We start from the raw sequence: 21619 nt of genomic DNA on the forward strand, positions 1-21619 counted from the left end.
CGCGGCCGAGGCCCCGGCCCGCCGCAGCCCCCGGCCCCGCGGCTCCTCCCGGCGGCGGCCGCGGCCGCTCCCGCCCCGCCGCGCTGTTCCCCGCGCGCGCCCCCGCCCGCCGCGGGCTGTTCCCCTCCCACGCCCCCTCCCCCCGCCGCAGAGCTCCGGACCCAAGATGGCCGCCGCGTCAGTTTCGGGCTTCGCCGCCGTCCGGCCTTTGCCTCTCGGTTCCCGTCTCCCGCAGGCCTCGGTGAGTAGCGCTGGCGGGACCACCCCGGCTCGGGTGCCCGGCGCCGGGGAACTCGGGGGCAGGCGGCTGGCGAGCTCCGTGGCCTGGGGAAGGGGAAGGCCCGCTGGGCGCTCCAGGCTCGCGGCCTGTTCCGGCCCCGCCGCCGCTCTGCGCCAGGCCCGGACCCGGCCGCCCGCTCCCCCGGGGCCCGCCGGGCCTACCCCCTGGGGAGGCGGCGGCCCCGGCCCGGCGCGGATGGGGCGGGCGGGGCGGGCCGGGGGGGCGCGGGCTGCGCTCCTCTCTGTCTCCGGCGCAAGAGAGCGCGGCTGAGGCGGGCGCGGGCGCGGGCCCGGGCCCGGCCGAACCGGTGCGAGGAGCCGGGCTGCGCTGCCCGTCTCCCTGGGGGGGGAGGACGGTGTGGGGGCCCGGCTGGCTGTCGGGGCTGCGGCCCGCGCCCCCGGTTCTCCTGATGCCGCTGGTGCGAGTCCCTGGACTGAGGCGGTGCGCCCTCGGGGCGCCGTGTGCGGGGCCTGTCCGGGGCAGGGATGGGGACGAGCGGTAGCAGGTGCCGGGGCCGCTTGTCAGGCGGATCGAGAGCGAGTGAAGCCACCCGGCCTTGGGACCGTCCCGGTGTGGCCCCAGCCGGGCCGGGCCTTACGTAAGGGCCTGTGCCCGGAGCTCTGCTGGGGCCGGAGCGCCGCGTCCTCCGTGGCCCCGGAACCCCGCCGTGCCGGGGCACCCCGGCAGCGCGGCCTGGCTTTGCCAGGCAGGCGGGCCTCGGGGACCGTGTTTCCCTTTACATCTGTGTTGTTCACGGGGTAAAAGAACTCTAGGCAAGCACCGCATCCTTTCTGGTCTAAAGAGTAGTTCTGAATCTTTCCGGTACTGGCTGTATGGAGCTGTGCAATTGAGTCTGATGTCTGTATGCAAATGTGTTCTGTGCGTTGATAAATTCTTCTGTACTTACTAGAAAGCAAAGCGGGAGAACTGTGTTGACGACTAGCTCGTGACTAAAACTTCTCTTGCAGAAAATCGTTATTGCTTGTAATAAACAGTTTATAAATCCTTCTCGGTTAGTCTACTTTTGCGGTAGAACTTCAGCACAAGATACTGTTATCACAGTTAGAAAAAGCCTTTGTTGAAGACAACTAAAGGCTGTGAAGTAGAGCCTCGTACCCTTCCATCTGCATCTTTAAGTAGCAGTGTCATAAGCATTCCTTCTTCATTGTGTATGGTCACCTGTTACTTTGTCCTCAAGTGTTTTCAGTGTGCCTCATCTATACTGAAGATTATAATGTTGTATTCTTCTTTTCTATGCTCTCTGAAAGTCAAACATTTAATTACAATCTCCAGCTGCGTTTCCTCACTTTTTTCCTTGATGGAACAACTGTCATAGCTTTTCTTAGCAGGAGGGAATCAGACCTATGGTTACGCTGCTGGAACAGCTCTGAAAGTTTCTTGCTGCTTGCTCAAGACTCTTGGCTATTCCTACTGCTTTCTATTGAAGTTTCAGGCAGTGTCTTTCATGTGCAAGCATGAAGAGAGCTGCTGGTTTTTTAAGATCTTTGTTGTGGGTTCCCCCCCCGCCCCCCCATATTAATTGAGGTTGTGCTCAGCAATGATATAAAACGTGGTATAGAATTTATACTGACTTATGGATTGAAATAAAAAGGGCACGCTTTTTTTTCTCTAGGTCTGGAGTCATTTCAGTGTTAAAACATGCTTTTATTAGTAGTGCAGATAAATCCTTAAGTATTACTTCGCTGTTTCAGAACTGTAGTAGTGGATTAAAATTCTGCTATGTGTTTAATGAATCAATGTTGGCTGCAATTTTTTTTTTCTTTTTTTTCCTAACTGTTCTTTGGAAATGTCTCTCTTCTTGTTTTCTTCCAGGCCTAATGTTACAGTTCTTCTGATTGTGAGTGTGCAGACCAGAAGCTGAGGTGAGATATGCTGAAATCTTTATACTTCTGTGGAGAAACTTTCTGTGAAGCTGTTACAGGATTTATTGGAAAGAATGATGAAATTTCTAATTGTTTTGCTTTCTTTTTTTCAGTGTGAAAACAAATAATGTTTGAGAAAGGAGGAGTAATTCAGGACAGAAAACGTGTATGCTATGGTTAGCTGGTTCCCATCATTCGAGAATCTGTTTTCTCATCGTGTGAAACTTGTTCAGCATCGGGATAAAGGATAACGACTCTATGGATATACAGAATTCTTCACCATGGTAAAACTCGCCAACCCGCTGTATACAGAGTGGATTTTGGAGGCAATCAAAAAGGTAAAGAAGCAAAAACAACGTCCTTCAGAGGAGAGGATATGCAATGCAGTGTCGTCTTCGCACGGTTTGGACCGCAAAACTGTTCTGGAACAGTTGGAGTTGAGTGTTAAAGATGGAACTATTTTAAAAGTCTCCAACAAGGGTCTCAACTCCTACAAGGATCCTGATAATCCTGGGAGAATAGCACTTCCCAAGCCTCGGAACCATGGCAAGTTGGATGGTAAACCGAACGTGGACTGGAATAAACTTATCAAACGGGCAATTGAGGGCTTGGGTGAGTCTAGTGGCTCATCCTTGAAGAACATCGAGCGCTTTCTGAAAGGTCAGAAAGATGTGTCTGCATTATTTGGAGGTAGCGCTGCCTCCATTTTTCACCAGCAATTACGATTAGCTGTCAAGCGTGCTGTTGGCCATGGTAGGCTCCTTAAAGATGGACCTCTGTACCAACTCAACACTAAAGCAACCACTAATGCTGATGGGAAGGAGAGTTTTGAGTCTCTTTCCTGTCTCCCTCCAGTGTGTCTCCTTCCCCATGAAAAGGATAAGGTAAGACCCAGTTTGCATGGGCATTTTCTTGTGATGGATGAAATGTGTCAATACAGAGTCGCAATTTGAGGTCAATGGTTTGTTTAACTTGCACCTTGTAAGTTAGAAATGACTGATGTGCATTTGGGATCCTACTGTGTCCAAATTTCGAAGCGTGATCAGAGGAAGCGTAATAGATCGTAATTTGTACTTTGGACTTGAAAACTGCAAATGAGCTACTGTGGGGAATTTACCTCTTAACGCTTCTGTGCAGCGGAATTGAGCATATGATAACAGGCTTACTACAGTTATGTTAGCAAAACATAGGAAGTAAGCCTCCTGACTTTAAGGTGAGGTGGATTTGCAAAGCAAACTTGAGATCATCTCTTATTTTCACATTTTTATTTGACTGCCAGTTTGGCTTCTTATTTGAATACAGATAACATAGCGAAGCGCTGATTAGCAATTGCCACCTAATGCTGTCATAGAGGCTTGCTTTGTTCACAGTGAAAAAATTGCTTTCTGTCCCAGAACAGCTTTGTTGTGAAATAGGAAGAAAAGGTATATAGGATATAGCAGCTGAAAGGAAGAGTGAATTCAGAGGATATAGAGAGCATGGAAATGCTGGAATGAACACTCGTGGACTTCTGTTCCCTTTTGTGTGCCTTCCCCCACCCCTCTTAAATATAGTTCGTTATACAAACCGAGGTATTTTTCTGTTGTTTTCTCTTATTTTTATGGTTGTTTTCCCCCCTCCTTTCTTCCATCCTTCTGCATGCCTGAGGTCTTTGACCCTCCACTCCAACCTCAAGATGAAGTTGTGGGAGTGAAATTCATACCCAGTCACTATCTTTCCTGTCCTTGTGCTACTGTGGAAGCGGAGTAAAACAGGAGTCTGTCTTTGTTTATTGAAGACCAATTTGCCAGTAATTGATATCTTTGCATTACTAGTCTCCAGGACGTCTTAAATATGAAAATTATTTTTTCCATCCGTAATAGATACATTTTTCAGCGGTGTTGGAAATTTTTTGTTGTTGTAAATATCGTCTTCGGGGGTGAGTTCTTTGAGTGTGTGCTGCTCATGTTTTTTCAAGTCAGCGTCACTCTTTGGTGAGAGGGCTGCTTTATGATCTGTTAGGGTTTGAAGACTTAAAACTACTGTAGGAGTTGTCTTCATTTAAAAAAAAAAAAAAAATCTGCACAGCTGCTTTATCACCAGTAAAGTTTCTCTGAAGTTCTGATTTGACTGTGGGAGCTCTACTGTGGACGCAGTACTTAACTAGTCAGAGCGTTGTGTTGTGGGCTGGTGGAACGTAGGAAGTAAGTATTACTGTGCTGAAAATTCCAGCCGCTTCCTCTAGCCTTTTTTCAAGCGTTCTGTCTACAAATGTTTCCTATGTACTTTTCCAACTGTATCTGTAATGAAAACAGTATAGCTGTAAAATGGTATGGAAACTGGATGTAAACAAGCCTGGCACATGAGGCAGCTGGATTGAGAGTGGTAGTAACAGTGGAAAATATTAGCTGTGCGTATTATTATTAACACAGTATGTTTTGCAGCCTATTCAGTCGTCTTGTAATGCGCCAAAACTCAGGACCAGCTTGATATTCTTTCAGATGAAGTGTTCCCTGGGGTTTTCTTAAAAAGGGGTATATCAGAATGGTGAATGATGGTATGGGCTACTATAAATACTGAATTTGGTCTGGGGTTTGTTTTTTGTCCCCTGGAAAAATACGCGTATCAAGTTCTTGTGTGCGCATGTGTGCATAAATATAAACACACGCAGAGGTATATGTATGTGCGTTTTGGGCTGTTAGATATGCTCCCTAATTCCTTTCCACCTGCTCAGGTCTGAGCAGCTCAAACACTGAAAGGGTTGCTAGTAACATTAGAATGCACAGTAGCTATAGTAAAAACTTTGCAAACGATTTCTTCAATAAATTCTTCTAATTTTTTGTGTGTATGGTTTTAAACTAACATCCTAGATTTCTGCTCTTGATGTACCATCTCTGTGCTGTGTAACCCATGCCGAGTTTCATACTGGTTTGTTCTTAAGTTATTTTGAAGATAGGATATTAAAACATCTATGTAGATTCTGCCAGCATTAATTGACTGGCAAGTCAGTGGAAGCCAAAAGATCCGATCCTATTCTACAGGAATTTTAAGACAGTTTGGGTTTTGTGGTTTTTTAAAGCAGACACTGTGTGATCATCTTCCTTCACGCTTCCGTCTTGTGTTAAATCTCAAGCAGTTACACAGGTGCAAAAGGCTTACTGGGCTATAGTAATTTTCTTTACTTATTGGGTGCCTGAGAGAGGTGAGAGATTTTTGGGTTTTTTTGCAGGGGGAGGCTGTCCTTTTTTTTTTTTTTTTTTCCTAATGGAAGAATTTGGTACAGATTCTTTGGGAGTACTGTGGCAATATTTCTCTTGATTCTTAGCAGAGCCTTGGCAACAGCATGAACAAAAGCTCAACCTCCCAAACCTGAGAAATCCTAAGGACCTGTCTCTTGTTCACTGTTGTTTATCTTTTATCCTTGCACTGTTTGGTCTTTAACATCCATTTAAAAACTCTCTGTATATCATATGATCCAAATTTATGAGTCTTAAAGGTGTAATATTTCTTATTTCATTTGTTCAAATAGAGTTTCCACTCACCTGTCTGTCTGATAGCAGCGTCACTTTGTTTAGATGCCTGGAAGTGAACATTCAATTCTGGATATTTTCCTGTGTATTATGAAAGTTGGGGCTTAAATTTTTTAAACAAAATAAACATAAAGCAGGGCTACAGAAGTTTTATTTAGTAAATATTATTTGCTTTCTTTCAGATCTTATGTTTTGTGCAGCATTCTGTGAATACCACATTCTGGCGTTCAAGGGCAAAAAACCTGGCAAATTAGCATGGTTTGCCAGGTAGTAATGACATGCTGCTGACGTTATGGTTTTGAAATCCCTGGCCTAAAAACACTACTTGGATGAAAACAAGCAACAGAAAAAAAAAAAAAAAACCAAACCTGCTGATGGGCAGAGCTCAGTGCTGAAATTTGCTTATCTGTTAGTGGCAATGGCTGACAAAAGAAGGGTTGTCTTTAATTTCGGTTTTAAGTGCTCTGTGTGCCTTCGCTCCTGTGTAGGCTTTAGGGAAGCGGCCTTTTCTTTCTTCTCAGTTTCCTGTAGTTTAGAAGGTAAAATGGGAATTGCAGTTAGGAGCTGGTTTTGCATTCCTTGTGACGTTTTGGACGAAACGCTGGACTTGACTTTGGCGGTGTTTCTGTGGTAGGTGACCGGCTGGTAAGATTCACGATACCTACCCCTGGCGTGGAAAGAAAGAAGGGGCGAGGTGGTGGCAAATTGTTGCAATACCTAAAAGTAAAGGGAGTTCGTGCTGAAATTGCAATGAAAGAGAAGAGGGTTGCGTTGCTGCATCTTGGGTAAGGATCGGGCAAGCACTATCCCTTCAACATAGCTGGGCGTGAGGAAGTGTGGGTGTCAGGCCTCCCGCGTTAGGTCGGCCAGAGAGGTGATAAGCGTGGAGCGAAGAGCGTTCGGCGCAGAGTCCGCCATCCGTCAGTGACATCTGTAGGGAATGAGCAATACTGTGCAAGCTAGAGTCTAAAATAAGTAATCCCACTGTTACAGTGCAATTTCTATAGTTAAGCCCTGATTAAATATGCATGAAAGATTTCTTTAAAGTATAACTGTCACTTCTGTTTCATGTGTAATTAGTATACTTGCAGACTGAAACAGGATTTTTACTTTTTAAAGTATTTTTTTTCTCGAGGAAAAATCGCTGTATGCTAGTATTTGTTCAGAGGAACAGTTTTATTTCTTGAAACTTCCTACTAATTATTGTTTTAAAAAAGTGCTTTTTCTGAGGTGGGAGAAAAAATTCTTCAGCGCTGCTTTGGAAACCATAACTTATCTTTAAAGGAATGCCATGTATCTTTAGATAGCTGAGGGCAGAATTTTTTTGTCATCTTTATCATAAAGCTAAACAGAATAAACAATGGTACTGTTTTAACATGTACTGGCTATTGAGAGGTCTGTGGGAATAGAAAGGCTGGACACCAGTCTGCAGAAAAAACTTAGTGCCTTGATGAAATGTTCTGGCATATTTCAGCACCACTTGATTGGGTTTTTAGTTTTGGGTTGTGGGTTTTTTGTTGGTTTTTTTTGGTTTTTCTTGCTCATGATTGGGGCAGGTGCTGTAGAGATGACTTAGGAAGTTAATCTTACCGGTACTGACAGCTTGCGTCCCTGCCAGAGGTTACCACAGCCATTGCAAAGATAAAGCAAGTGGTGTTTTGCTCCTCAACTGCTGCGGTTTGTAGCCCAGTTTATTACTATTAAATGAAATTGTTGGTTTAAGTTAATGTTCTGTGTTGGGAAATTCAGCTGCTGCTGGAGGGAGAGAATCTCCGATGAAGGGACAGAGAGGGCAGCACAGGGCCGTAGCCTCCTTAATCGTCTCTTGAGAACTGGCACGTCCTCGGAGGCCTCGCCCACATGCTCTGGCGTTGGCCGTGCAACCTGCCGGACCTCTGTTTTCTCTGTGCCGCTAATGCCTTTATTTCTTTGCTTACTTTTTGGCACAAAGGGTGGGTTGCATTTGCCAGACAAGAAAGACTGATTTCTCTCTCTTATAGGCATTTAGTTTCAATTACTCTATTTGTGCATTTGAAGCCCGAAAATTAACGAGTATCTGATGCTTGTGTATGGCTATCAAATGCGTATAATATATTAATTGTGAGAAACTTCTTACGCGATTGTGTGCTGCCCCTTTAGAATGCTGGGGGAAAGGATTGCCGATTGCAATACTTCAAGAGTCTTTTTTGATCAGAAACTTTGAAATAGATAACTTTGCAGCTTTCCCCCCCGCCTCCCCTTCCCCTCTCTGTTTTGTTGAAGCAGAAGAGCCCACTGAACCTGTGTTGGTCTGGCAAGCCCTGGGTTGCCTTCCTGAACAGTTCTCGCTGGTACAGTGGCCTTTACTTGTAGGGCTATGGTACCTCGCAGTTCCAGTCATATTGTGTTGGCACTCTACAAAAGTGTCACTGAAAAGCACCTTGTTTTAGAAAGTTGGCATTTAGTGTGAAATGAGACGATACTCATGAGATGGACAGCAGAAGATAATACTAGCTATGTAACAAATAAAGGTCACAGTATTTTAGCTACATGCTGAAAATTTTAATCATGTCTCTTAGTCGTTACAAACCAAATGCATTCGTGGTTTCGAGATTACAAAAAATGACGACTGTGTATTGTGGCAGTACTTACTGCAGGGTATATCTTCCTTTGGAATCATTCAGCGTGATTTTAAAGTTGTGTAGTATGATGGTCAAGCTAGAAGGAGGAACCCAGCCACAGCCTGGACGCTGGCTTTAGACAAAAGGCAGTGAAGAGGGGGGAGATCAGAATGTAGTACTTTGGAAAAGTCCAGGCAAACTGTGTTACCTTATTCGCGCAGCAGTTGTTGGTAGGTGCTAGAGCTGTTAACCCCAGAACGCTGAAGTGTGTTGTTTCACTACCCTGCATGTTCTGTTTATCCGTTCACTGCCGAGAAAAATAGTAATAACATATTTAGCAAATAGGAATTAAATTTACCATTTGTGTGGTCTATGCGTGATTTTTTTTTGCTGTATGACTACAATTAACAGGTACTGTGTAATAGTTAATATGGCATTACCACAATGCAAGAATTACTGCGCTACTACAAGGCTACTACAATACAGCAATATTTAGTGCTGTTTAAGAGCAAAGAGCTCTTTCCTGCTACGCTGTTGTGAGGAACTAAGCTTATAGTAAGATGCAGGTCCTAAGGCTGGAAGCGCTAGGTAAAGAGAGCTTGCTCTGCTTTTGTTTTGTTGACACTTGTTACAGAACACAGGTTAAAAGGTTGTAAGAATTTTTGTAAAATTATTATTATTGAAAAAAAAATTAACTATCATCTAACTGAAGGAGAAGTTGAAATAATTGATGTACATGTTGGATGTTTCCAGATCATTTGAAACTTGATCTCAGGACAATAGTAGGACTATTTCTTCCACAATTAAAAGGAAAATACGGATGGTATTAATTGATCTCCCTTTGCACTCTCCTTGAAATTGTCTTTTATGTCAGTTAAAACTGGATATGGCTGTAGCAACCCTTAAGTAAGTATCTTAATATTGTCCTGCAGTACAGCTGAGAGTATAAAAACAAAATTCTGAAAGTGTTTCCTGAAAAAAAAGAGGGCAGCTTCTGTGGCTGAAAAATAGGAGGAATATTTAAAGCAGATTCCCTGTGCTGCTGTCTCACGTGCGTTCCTTACGGCATGCCCGTTTCCTAGTCTTGTGCTGCTGTTTATATCTGTTGGTACCGATCAATCCCTTCAACTGTGGGTTATTATACATGCAGCATCCTTCAGGCCTTCCCCCTTGCAAATAATAGTTCTAGATCCCAAATAATAGATCTAGATCCTTCGTGTTTATCACATGAAGCCAAACTTCTTGTATCTTTTTAGAAAGTTTGTATGCTTTGAGGGCATCATAGTTCTTTTGAAGGCCTTTAAACATGCAGTAGCTATTGCTATATTGTGCCCGTTTTAGGTTAATAACTGTTAATTCTGTGTCTTAAAGCAAAGGACTGTTCCATTACTGGTAAGGAAGTTATTTGTGGATTGGTTTGTTTTGGGTGGAGTACGTAAATGTTCTGCAACCAGAGCATTGTAATTACACTTTGGGCGCTCACCCTTGCTCTCCAAGGGTGCTCTTCAAGCTTTGGCTCCCAGCTGGAGGACGGTTAGGATTCGCTCTCTTCCAGCTGCTTCTATGGAAGAGAAGGCTGTAGCTCTGTCTAAAAAAAAAAAAAAAAAAAAATCATGGTTGATAACAGATGGCCCCCATCTGTACTCTGTGTAACTCTGGAAACTCAAGTGCTAAAAAATTACTTTGAACTTGATTCCCTCGATTAGTGCACAGGTGAAGTAGCTCGTAGTAATAGAGCGACTGTAAGCGTGTCAGAAAAGCTACTGTCATGGCCAGCTGTGAATGGATGCTATGAGACGGTGCCTTTGGGGTGAAATGGTGCGGAATGATACCAAGAGGGGCTCTGGCAGCATCTGGAGTAATGGTAACTTAAAGGCAAAGTCTGTGACTGTGGGAAGCCATCAGGTGGTGTGATGAGGACCTACGCCAGTGGGGTACTACCGTGGAGGAGGCGTTTTTGACAGCGTTCTCTGACACAGTTCCAGCAGAAGCGGAGTACAGGATAGCGGGTTAAAAAGGAGGAGACTAGTCCAGTATGTTGGCTGGATCCCTGTTGTTAGTCCTTTCTGTCTGGGAGACTGTTGACAGATCTGGAATGACACAGCTCTGAAGTTTGGTTAATAAAGGAGCCTTATTTACTACAGAGCTTTAAAGTATAGTCAGACAGGGAGGAGGGTGGATGATGGAGAACACTGCTAAATAAACAACAGCTTGATTCCAGTGTTAGCTTTGTTACGTAGCAAGGGAAGAAACAGCAGAGAGAATGAGGGCAGATAATTCTGTCCCTGCCCTTCCCCTCGCTTCCCAGCAAGTTTATCTTAAGTCATAGTGGTGGCAGGAAAAACAGTTAAAAAGGTATAAATATTTAATGAAGTAATGTCATTTTAGTTGAAAGATAGGTTCCATGTTCTTAAAATAACTACAAATACGCAACCAACAGAAAATCTGGTAAACAAATCCTATGTGTGACAGACTGCTGAGTCCTTTGACCTCTGTCCTCTGTGGAGTAGGTGGGTAGACGCGTTTTATTCCTACTTGCCTCGTTCAAGGGTTTCAAACTAAATTTATTCTAATGAGTTGTGATAAGTCATCTTAGTCTTCATTCCACCTGTTGAGGTTTTCTCTTTATTTGTTGTGTAAATCTGACTTAATTTTTCTGTCCTCACCAATTTTTTCTGACCGTGTGAACACCGCTCTTTGGAACAGCTACTAACACTGCTCCAGGCCTTGGGTGAGAAATCGTAGCTTGTTTCATTGTCCAAGAATCTGGCAGTCTTTCCATTGTTACTGCTATTGTGGTAAATCTGGACTTGTTGCCAGAGTGAAAAGAAAGGAGGGAGAGGGGTGTCCAGAAAGAATGACCCTCGCATAGCAAACAGAGCCCCATTGAGAATATATTTGCTTGGTTTGAGTTACTTCTGAAGGCCGGTTAACCAGTCTGCGGGCCCATGCATGAACGATGAATTATGGGTTGAAAATACTCGGTCTTCCAAGCATGTTTCTATGAAGACCTATGAATTACTAAAACTTTTAATTATCAATACCTCTATCAGTTCACTGGATTTCTGAAAATTGGATAGAACAAATTATGGATCTTGGTACGCAGCTAAATACCTGCAGTATTAAGTGTTACTAAAAATATGAGAATGGAGCTCTTCCTTTTCTGGAGTCTTTGCTGTAATCTTTATCAGCAAGTTGAGTCACCGGTCTGTCTCCTTTTACCCACGTGTAAAATGGATATCTGTCAAAACGAAAGGTGTTCTGAATCATAAAGGAAATCACCATTTCTACTTATTTCTCCCCATTTCCATTAAACCGTCCCATCTAATCTTCAAAGTCCAGAAAAATTGGTGACGGATACAGCTTTTAGATGTGTGTGTGTGTGTAGGTTGGACTTAATTTAAAATTCTTCAGTGATATACGGCCTCTCCCAGGCATTAGATTTCTCCTCAGTCTTTGAGACTCAATCCTGGATATTTAGTAATGAGGTGTTTTGATTGGAGTGCTGGATCTCCGAACTTGTCTGGACTCATAGCGAATTCCTTGAAGGTGTGTGTGGAAGGGAAGAAAGTAATTCTGCTGCTCGGTGTTACAGTGACTAAGCTTCAGAAGCTGCTAATCATTAAGAGCCATGCAAAATCTTTAGCGCGATCTCAGGAAAAAGTAGATGCACTCGCTTTGTGCCACTACCAATTTTTTTTTTTTTTTTTTTAAATATACAACTGTACAAATACGGTGACTGACTGCCTTACTGCAGCACGGGCTTCACCTGGTGTGGGAATGCTGGATGCTTGTGCAGACCGCGCGGGGAAGGAGGAGAGCGCGGAATGAGGACTGTGGGTCGAGACCATGGGACGTTGTTAAATCTTACTGTCAAGGGTGTTATATTGAGCAGTGGCTTTTGATAGGAAGAGTTAAATGCAGAGTGTTTATTTTCTTTTTTTCTCCAACCTCATGTTCAAGGTGGTAGAGCTTCAAAAAGTGAGTGGGATTTGGTCCCAGAGTTGCACTTGTGTGGGTATCCTGAGTAAACTGCAAATAGCAGCCTTGTATCGGTGTGTTTTTAACGTACACTAAATTCTCATTCACAGTTCCTTTTGTGCCTTCTCTGTTATCATGTTTATTTGGGCCCCTGCGTTGTGTTAAATATTTTTGTTTGTTCATGTTTGTTTTCTAACCGAAGTGTTTTCCCTTCTTTTAGGGATGCAGCTAATGTTGAAGGAAAGTGGTGTACAGTATTTAAAGATGGAATGATTACCTATATGCACAGAAATTACTTAGGTGTTTACAAAAGTTCCTTCCCCAAAGTTATTTTTAGAAATCGAAGTCAAGAAGTTCCTTATTTTTTGTGAAAACCAAAGTATCAGGGCATGCAAACTGTTTCTGGTGAGAGGAGTTAAGATTTTAGTTTGCTGTTGATTTGAGGGGTGTGTTTGGCTTTTGCAGCTGTGGAAGTCTGTGACTTCTTAGAAATATTATCTCATCTAAAATCGAGTGTTATAATCATCTGTTGCTCCTAAGATGGTACCCTTTATTTTCTTGAACATTAGGAAGCTGGGACAAAGTATAGGAGAGAGCTTCCAGGCTATAGCTTTGGGTAAAGAAGACGTCGGTAACTTGACCTGCCAGGTTCCTGAATCAGTGTCGAATGAAGGGAGCTGCTTTATACCGCAAATAAAGACATCTGAGCCTCCCATCCCCGTCCCCCCCAGGTTAGAGGCAGGAAATCTTGGCACGCGGTTCTGATCGTGACGTACAAATCTTGAATTGTTTTAATCCTCTGATTAGAGGACTTGTTAGCTCTGCGAAGGTTATTCAACGACTGACTGTCTAAGGATTTCCAGCAGGCATTCTGTAAAGTTCTTACCGTGTGCACGTCCGATAGCAAGGCCATTTCGTCCGTTTGCATGCCAGCCCCAAGTAGTATCCCCAGGGCTTTGTTGCCCTGATGTTTCCAGACATCATAGCCGCCACATAGAACTCAGCCTGTGTATACTGCACTAATATCTAAGGTATCAACCTTCACACTTCACTTGTAGCAGCATTTCGGATGTTGTCTCCACTGTAATAGTCCTTCCTCAAACAGCAGCGCTTATTTTGAATGTCCTTTGATTTTCTTTTTAAATGACCCTTTAATGTTTCTCTTAGGAAGAGGTGCGTATTTCAGGCTTGCAGTTTCTTCTGTATGCTTTTTTATCTTTTCTCCCTTACACTTGTTTTAATGTACCTTCATGTTTTAGGCCATCATTCTGCCATGTAAATATGTTTCTTTCTTTCAAGTGAGACTCAACTAAGTGAACTGGAGACAAAATACCCATTGACACAGGCAAACATAAATACATGTGTTATTGTAATAGTTTTTCATGTGTCTATTAAAATATATTTAGCATTGTTTTCTGGAGCACAAAGAGTATTTTAAGGAATTTCTGTTTTTACTCTCAGCTGCTTCATATTTTTTTCTTTACCATACTGTCTGGAGAGAACATTAAGAATTGTGATTTGGTAACTCAGATAGCAGAAGGGAGAGTCATTCAGCAGGTTAAAAAAACTGAACCCGTTGCTGCCACAAGTTGATATTACTGGAGAGTATCTCCCAAATTATGCTCTTTTCCCTATATACAACAAAAACCCATTATTTGTAAAATTACTTTGGTAATATAAAATTTATTAGTTCTCATTTTATTGAGGCATGGAACTGAAGCGATTTTCTTTCCCAGCCACTGATCCAAGAGGCATGGAATCCAAGCTTTGTGATGCTCTGCTCACTGAAACATGTTTCCTCATGTTTTAAATAATTTTCTTCACGTGGTGTAGGTTGTACTTCCCCTCTGGCTTTTCTGGTTCATCTACTCTTTCCAGTAGCTTAGGAGTAGCTTACTCCTCTTACGAGGAGCGGCTGGGGGGGCTCAGCCTGGAGAAGAGGAGGCTGAGGGGAGCCCTCATCGCTCTCTGCAGCTGCCTGAAAGGAGGCTGGAGCCGGGGGGGTCGGTCTCTGCTCCCCAGGAACAAGCGATGGGAGGAGAGGGAACGGCCTCAAGCTGCGCCAGGGGAGGTTTAGGTTGGATATTGGGAAAAACTTCTTCCCCGAAAGGGCTGTCAGGGCCTGGCCCAGGCTGCCCAGGGCAGGGGCTGAGTCCCCATCCCTGGAGGGATTTAAAAGCTGGGAGACGTGGTGCTTGGGGACATGGTTTAGTGGTGGGCTTGGCAGTGCTGGGTTAACGGTTGGACTCGATGATCTTAAAGGGCTTTTCCAGCCTAAACGATTCTATGATTTGAGGCAGACCTTTGCAACAGCCTGGGCTATTTGAAGGGAGGAGTAATAGTTTGTCACTTGTTTAAAAACAGACCCACAAAACCCCATTACCTAGCATGAATTCTCAGAAGCCATCTATCAGGGCTCCTGGATGATAACTTCCTAGCTAAGAAACAAATGTACTGTGGGGGGATGGCTTTGTAAATACTAGGTGTTGTGGATTCTCTCTCTGGAAGGCTCACATTCAGGATGTCTTAAAGGGTAAAGCAAAAAAAGAAATTTGGTGTGAGTGTATGTGTTTCTTTTGCACTAGCTTTAATTTTACACCTAGTTGATTCCAACCACAGTGACTACTACAAGCAGTTGTATGCTGATGGGGCAAAGACAGTCCTGGTATCTAGTGAGCCTCTGGTGGTACTAAAATGTCTGCAAGAAGGGAAGTGCATTCAGGTTACTGACGGTGACCGCTGTGACGTGTGGGCTACAGAGCTGCCTGTGAGCGTTAGGGAGTTTCCTACCTCGCTTTTCCTAAATTAAGACGACTACAAAGCAGACGGATTGGCCAAAACTGAGGTTTGAAAATTCCACACACATCCCCCCTTTTTCCATAGGCACTTCTCCGTAGTCGCCTTTGGGAGGGGGTACAGTCTGCAAATCTGTAGAGCACGTTTGGTTTCTAGACATCCTTTGTATAGTAACACCATGTGCGGAGAGGCTGGCAGGCTGTAAGGCGCTGTCAGTCCAATTTGTTCTGGCTCCCTCCCTCGCCGAAGCTGCTGACATCACACAGATAGATGTGCTTGTGAGAAAAACAGCAGAAGGAGTTGAATGTCTGCCAAAAATTTGCAGTATGAAACTGAGCTGGCTGCTTCCAGTCTTGTTTTCACGAATCTTTCATTGTGTGCTTGCGTTTTCCACTTGCCAGGATGTTCTTTGCTGAACAAACAAAGCAGCAGTGAAATCTCTCCGTACTTAGCATAACACAGTCTCACACAGAAGCTTTGGAGGAGTAGCCTGATCTCCACATTCAAAGTTATTCCAATTTAATACATTATTCTACACCGTTTTCAATTCTAGTAAAACCTTATTCTTTATTCCCCCAAACTGGAGCCGGTTTGGTTTTTGAATGTGGTTAAGTGTGTGTTTGGTCACACACTTAACCAGAGGTGGCAAATACAGGAACCACTGAAGCTGTGAAGGACAGTCTTTGATCTGGTTCTTCCAAAGCTAGACAGCGTTTGCATGTGGACATCCAACTTCGAAGGACTATGGGGATGACCAGGGTGTGCACAAACACTGGCTAGGAGAGATAAGAAAGGCTATCTTAAGACTGCCAACTGTACCGAGGTTCTATAAAATTCCCTTTGGTTAAATAAATTGCTCATGAACTTCCTGCAGAGGATACGTGAAATCGTGTACTTCTTCCCTGAGAAGCTGCCTGAATGTTCCAGCTTTGCTTTCATGAGGTTGCTTTCACAAATGATAGAGGATGGCTGCTGTGAGATGGGGCCAGCTGTGGTTGAGGAAATTTTTTTCAGTGAAATAGTATATACTTTCTGTTCCTTCTGTTTGCAGAAAAGTATTTATATTCAAGAAAAAAATAAATTGCAAGACAGCTAATGAAATTCACGGCTAAGCTTTGTTAGTCAATAACCTATAGAAAAATAAGAGATAGGGAGAATCATAGCAAATATAATTGTTCATGTTGTCTCATGTTTCATGAGAAATATGCAGCTATTATGGTCATATAAGCATTTTGTAACTGCCTCAGTCACACAGCTGGAAAGCATATGTAATTGTATGAAGCTACCGTGGAATCTGAAACAATTCAGATGTAAACTGCTAATACAATAAATTCCCCATAACCTGTATACAAGCCTGCAACGGCCGTAGTAGTGCTGCTTTTTTTTAATGCAAAACCAAAGTGTATTACCCTACAACTAGTGAAAGAGAGGTGTAGAAGACTCCTTGATGCAACATTGTGTGGGAGTATCATTAAAGCTTGTTACTCGATTTGAACTTTATTTATATATACTTAAATGAACTTTATTTGTAAGTCGTCTTTTCCTACAAATTAGGTTTCTTCTGGCTAACGTCGTATACTTTGCTGCAGCTACATGAGGATTTTGGAGGTGAAGTTGGGTAGAAGCACGTACAAGGTGAATAGAAGCGTAGTTAAGTGCAGTTTAATGATATCAGGTGACTTGCAAATACAAATGCAGCATAGACATGAGCAAAAGAAACGCGTGCAAGTGCGTGGACTAGGGAGGTACTTTTGAGGCTTATCCTTAGTGAAGCAGGATGGCGGTCGGATTAAATACATCAGACATAAGCTTACTTGGTCGTACCTGTTTTTTCATGCTCGCTGCTCTTTAGTGCCATGTTGTTGTTACATTATAATGAAATTCTAAAACATTTCACTACCATGATCAGCTGCTCCCGATTGCGCAGTTGATTCAGGTTTTCCCTTCAAGTCAAACAGATGAAAGAAAAATAATCCTTCCCTTACTCATACCTGTTATACCATCCAGTGGTAGTGCCTACACACAGCTGAAGGAAAGGGGCTGAAATGACAACGAAAACATTGGGGTTGTGCAGTTTCAGTGTAGCTGCCCTGCTGAAATTGAACTCTCATGTCAGGATTTGAGCAAGGGACATGGTTCCTTTTACAGCCAAGCAAAGCAAAGACAAGTGGAGATTGTTGTTGTTGTCATTGTTGAGGTGGCCTTGCTGGCCAGGAAGAAGAGGGAGTACGCTTTGGGGTACTGCTGCCTGGAGTAAGCTCTTGCTCCGAAGGAAAATATCATTCCTTGGCTAGTAGATCACATAATTCATGCCCTGACAGACTTTTGTCAGGGAGCGTCTCCGAGATTGCCACGTTGCTGACTGTACATTATAAAACACTAACTTTGTAGAGCACTTCTTATTTAAAACAAAAACAAGGGCTTGACTTCTGCTTAAAGTTCTGGATTTTCCCCGCTGCGCCTCTTCCCGTACCAGCCCTTCTCCTGGAGGCCGAGGAGCAGGGGGCCGACCCCTGCTGTAGGACCTAGTGGTAAAACCTTCCGCTGAAAGGCTTGGGGAGGGGCAGGTGTTTTACATATTTAAAACAATGTAGGACTGCACCTCAGGAAGCTTGCATTCTGGCAGCAATCCATGGATTGAATAAAGACCTGTTTGTAAAAGATACTTTTATAAATCTGGTATGGTAGTTTTTTGGTTCCCCCCCCCCCCCCCCCCAAAGGCAAACTGCCTCGTTGATGTACTAGACTTCTTTAAAGCATGTCAGATTATATAAGTGGTTTGACTCCTAGGTTTTGATTTCCAAGAACCATGGCAGTTTCTTACTGGGGATTGCACAAAAAAAAAGTCATGGCTCTGAGACAGATAAAAAGAACCACTGGGTCAGAGTGTATGGTTTCCTCCCGGGGAAAAAAAATACTGTAGTCTCTCAGGCCAAAAAGTCAGAGTGGAGGTCCCAACAACCTTCACTGACGCTAATAACGTAGCCTGCACCGTTGAATTGGTGTTTGCTTGGTGCTCTTTGGGGGTGGTGACGGTGTTAGTGGGTTTTGCTATCAGGAGAAAGATGGTAGCTCTAAACGTTGTTCAAAGGGGCATAGCTGACTGCAGTCTCTTCTGAGCTTGGATGTCTGTCAGACCTCTGATCAGATTGCTTCCAGGAATTACATGGAATGACATGTCACACATGTTCCTGTACAATGCAGCGGGTGATATCACTGTTCATTGCTGCTGGCTTCTCCGTGCCAAAAGCAGCGAAACTGCCATCAGTCTTATTCTGCTCTGCAAAAACTATTCCAGTGTGCTCTGCATGCGATTTAGCAGGTTGATATTTTAAAATGACTTCTAAAAAAAAAAAAACCTAACCACAGCATTGGGACCAGCAAGACGTGAATATCCAGTTGATGTCACGGGGATTGATACCTTCAGTGGATAACAGCATCACTGGTATCCAGAAATGTCTGCTGTCACCTGTGAAACGTCCATTCTAGTATGAATGAATTGCATGTACTTGGTAAGAGATACAAATGTGTGGGCATGCGTAAGTCATCTAAAACTGTATCAAACAGTACTCTTGGTAGAGGCTAACATTTAACATAATTTAAATGAAAGTTTGGGCCAACGGGTGAATTTTGATGTAATGTGTTAAGTATTGCCTGAAGTATACTATAGTTTTAAATGCACAATATTTCTTTATAATACATTTAAACAGTCCATTTTTTAATTCCTTTTAATGTCCTGTTGCTCTTTGATTAACAAGTATATAGGACTGCGGCGGTCAATGCCACAAGGCTTCCCGCTAGGTCCGAAGGTGTTGGCAGAAAGGCCGTATGTAAGGCATCTGAGCTCTCCGTTGTTGTTTCTTAGGAAGACGTACAGAAAGAGGTCTCTAGCAAGCATCAAAAAGGCTTGAAGTGTTAGTGGCAGCAGCTCTTGGCGTACGAACTGTAACTTTGGGGGATTTTTAAACGGGAACTGCTTCGGGTTGCCGAGAAGGGCCTCTCGTTGGCATCCTGTGGTAGGATTGCCTCGGTAGCTTGTTCCCAAAGCAAAGAACAAATGTGTGTGGAATATTGCTGCCTTTCTTATGTTGTCAGTAGTAATTCTATGATGTTTTGTGAGGAAAGCTGTGCTTAGGATTCTTTACCCATAATACATTCAGAAGAGCTTCTTATTATTTGTACATCTGCTGGCTATGGTTTCTCTTGGTTTATCTTTATTCCTTGACTTGCATATAGAAAATAATAGTTTATTTTAAGACCATGCCTATCTAACTGTCAGGAATTGGCTCATCTGCTATCGTTTTGTCAGAAAGGTTGCTCTATATTAATATGTTAATATGTTTATATTTCTTCCATGTATAAATACTTACACTTAGTGTCCAATTCATTCCTCAGTCATTCCTGAGTATATTAATTTCTGTAGGTCATCTGTTCTTAAATAATTTTATTGTCTGTCCTTTGAAAATTATTTCCATATCCTGCTGTTATGTGAATATCGGAGCTAGACATACAGTCCTAATAATAGTCTCGATAATCTAATTTCTATTTTATATTCTTCTTTTATTTGTCTATAATAATTAAACATACAAAGCAAAAATAGATGGGAAATATTTACTCCTTTTTTGCATAATTTACAATTTTATCATCTGCTCCCTGCAAGGAGCCTTTTGCCATTCGTTTCTCCCTTCCCCTTCTTGTAGGTTCTGTTCTCTTTATTTTTCTTACTTGCTGCCTAATGAGAATTTGTTAATTCTTACTGTATCTTTCATCTACACCTAATACTGCTGGCAGAAATCTTGCAATCTTCTTGTCGTCTTTCACGTGATTTATCTCATGCCACGCTGTCTGCTGTGACGTCGACCAGAGGGAAGAAATCCTCTCTTACACTTTGTGCTTTGCAAGGGGTTCAGCTTTTCAAACTACATCGCTTTGCCAGGGGCTGTAGTGTGTGTCTCCTTCAGAAGTAGTAAAGCTATTCTCCTTCATTTCTCAGGGAAGAAGGAAAAAAAAAAAAAAAAAGAGAAATGTAATTACCCAATGGTGTTTATGTGTTCTTTAAGTGGTGCCAAAAGTTTGAATGTCTTATCTGTGCTTATATTGCAGTTCAGTAATGCAGTTAATAAGGTGTGACCGCGTAATTACGTCCACTTCGCTACACTCGCAGATGTTAGACCAACTGCACTCCTGATGTAGTCTGTAAGGGACGGTAGAAACATCAGCTCTTACTCCGTGATCGCAAATATGACGTGCCTGGTTTCTTTGTCTTGTGAAGTTGGGGCGCAGCCCTTCTCCGTGAATAAGGAGTCTCTCCAAGTGCTACTGTGGTTACGTACACAGGGGAAAATGAAATTCTTCTGGTTGTTTAATTGTAACTCTATGCGGAGGGCATCTCTGAGTACTTAGCTTTAGCAGTTCGATTCTATTACGTATCGATTTGCAGAGCAGGCATTTTAGCCTCACGTGAAGTCTCTGAATTAACTCCTCATTTCACAGCCCTTTGAACTGAAGCCATCCATGTTTTCTTGAGATATGTAAGCAATTTAGATTGAATTGTTCTATTGCAATATCACTGCGATTATTCTATATTCAGAGCAAGGAAGTGCTGGGGTTTTGGATCATGGTTTCATTTTGTATTTTTGGCAGTCGTCATTTACTTAATTATTTCTGCTTTGGACTGGTAACTTCAAAGCTAACAGAAGTGTGCAGAGTAATAGAAGTGTTTTTGTCATAGCTTCGTTGTCATTCTTAACCCTTCTTCTGCTTCATTGCTTTTTTTTTTTAATACCAGATATAAACCTCAGCGTTTGATAGTGCAACTTTAATGTCACATTGGCTCTTAACTGCGAGTTAAAAATCAGTAAACTGTTTGTGTCAGAAAGTAAGATTTAGCCATACATGTGGAGAAATTGATGCTGTCACGTGTTCAGTCCCATTGAAATTTAACTGTTAGAAAGAATAAATGTTCCTTTTTACCTTCTGTCTGAAAGACTGTTACAGTGTAGTTGAGATTCTCTATGAAATTTTATCGTACCCTCAGACTGAAACGAGAGGGAAAGGAATGATTCTGGGATGTGAAATTATGTCCGCTGCGTCCATTTCTGGCAAAACTGCACTTACAATAGTGTGGAGGTTACAATTTGCTTTATTTAAAAGAAGCTAAAGAGTTTTGTAATTTTAAAATTTTTTTTTATTTTGAACTGCCTAAGCTAATATATGACCAAGTGTAAAGGAAGAATGAACATCCCCAATTGGATTCTAAAGGATTCTAAACCTTTTTACTGCACCTTTGTGGTGGATCAAGACCATTGCATTTCTTTCGGAGAGGACCAGCAGATGCCTAGCCAGCGATCACTGCATCCTTTAGTCCTCGTGCTCATCTGCTTGGTGACATGACTCAAGGAATTTTCTCTGAGCACTTTCTTATCTGAAAATGGCAATGATCATGCTTATCTACTTTGTGTGGTATTGAAATGCGAATAAAATAGCAAAAAAAAGAACCAGTTATATTCTTACGGGAAAGATGAAGGTTAGTCAATAATAACTTGTTCCAAGAGGTCGTAAGTATTCCTC

At 42.8% G+C, this 21619-nt stretch overlaps 1 protein-coding gene across 2 annotated transcripts in view; it reads left to right on the top strand.

Moving 5' to 3' along the window:
* Positions 1 to 107: 107 nt before the first annotated feature.
* The window catches only part of LOC309601874 (histone acetyltransferase KAT6A-like), a 52086-nt gene continuing 30574 nt past the window's right edge, over positions 108 to 21619 (top strand). For both annotated transcript variants that reach the window (XM_082335106.1, XM_082335107.1), the window contains exons 1-3: positions 108 to 241; positions 2114 to 2163; positions 2277 to 3047. In XM_082335106.1, coding sequence (XP_082191232.1) covers positions 2445 to 3047 — 603 coding nt within the window. In that variant the 5' untranslated portion in view covers positions 108 to 241; positions 2114 to 2163; positions 2277 to 2444. The remainder of the gene's footprint in view (positions 242 to 2113; positions 2164 to 2276; positions 3048 to 21619) is intronic.

Source organism: Platalea leucorodia (genome assembly GCF_965183815.1).
Source record: "Platalea leucorodia genome assembly, chromosome: W".
NCBI classification, from domain to species: Eukaryota; Metazoa; Chordata; class Aves; order Pelecaniformes; family Threskiornithidae; genus Platalea; species Platalea leucorodia.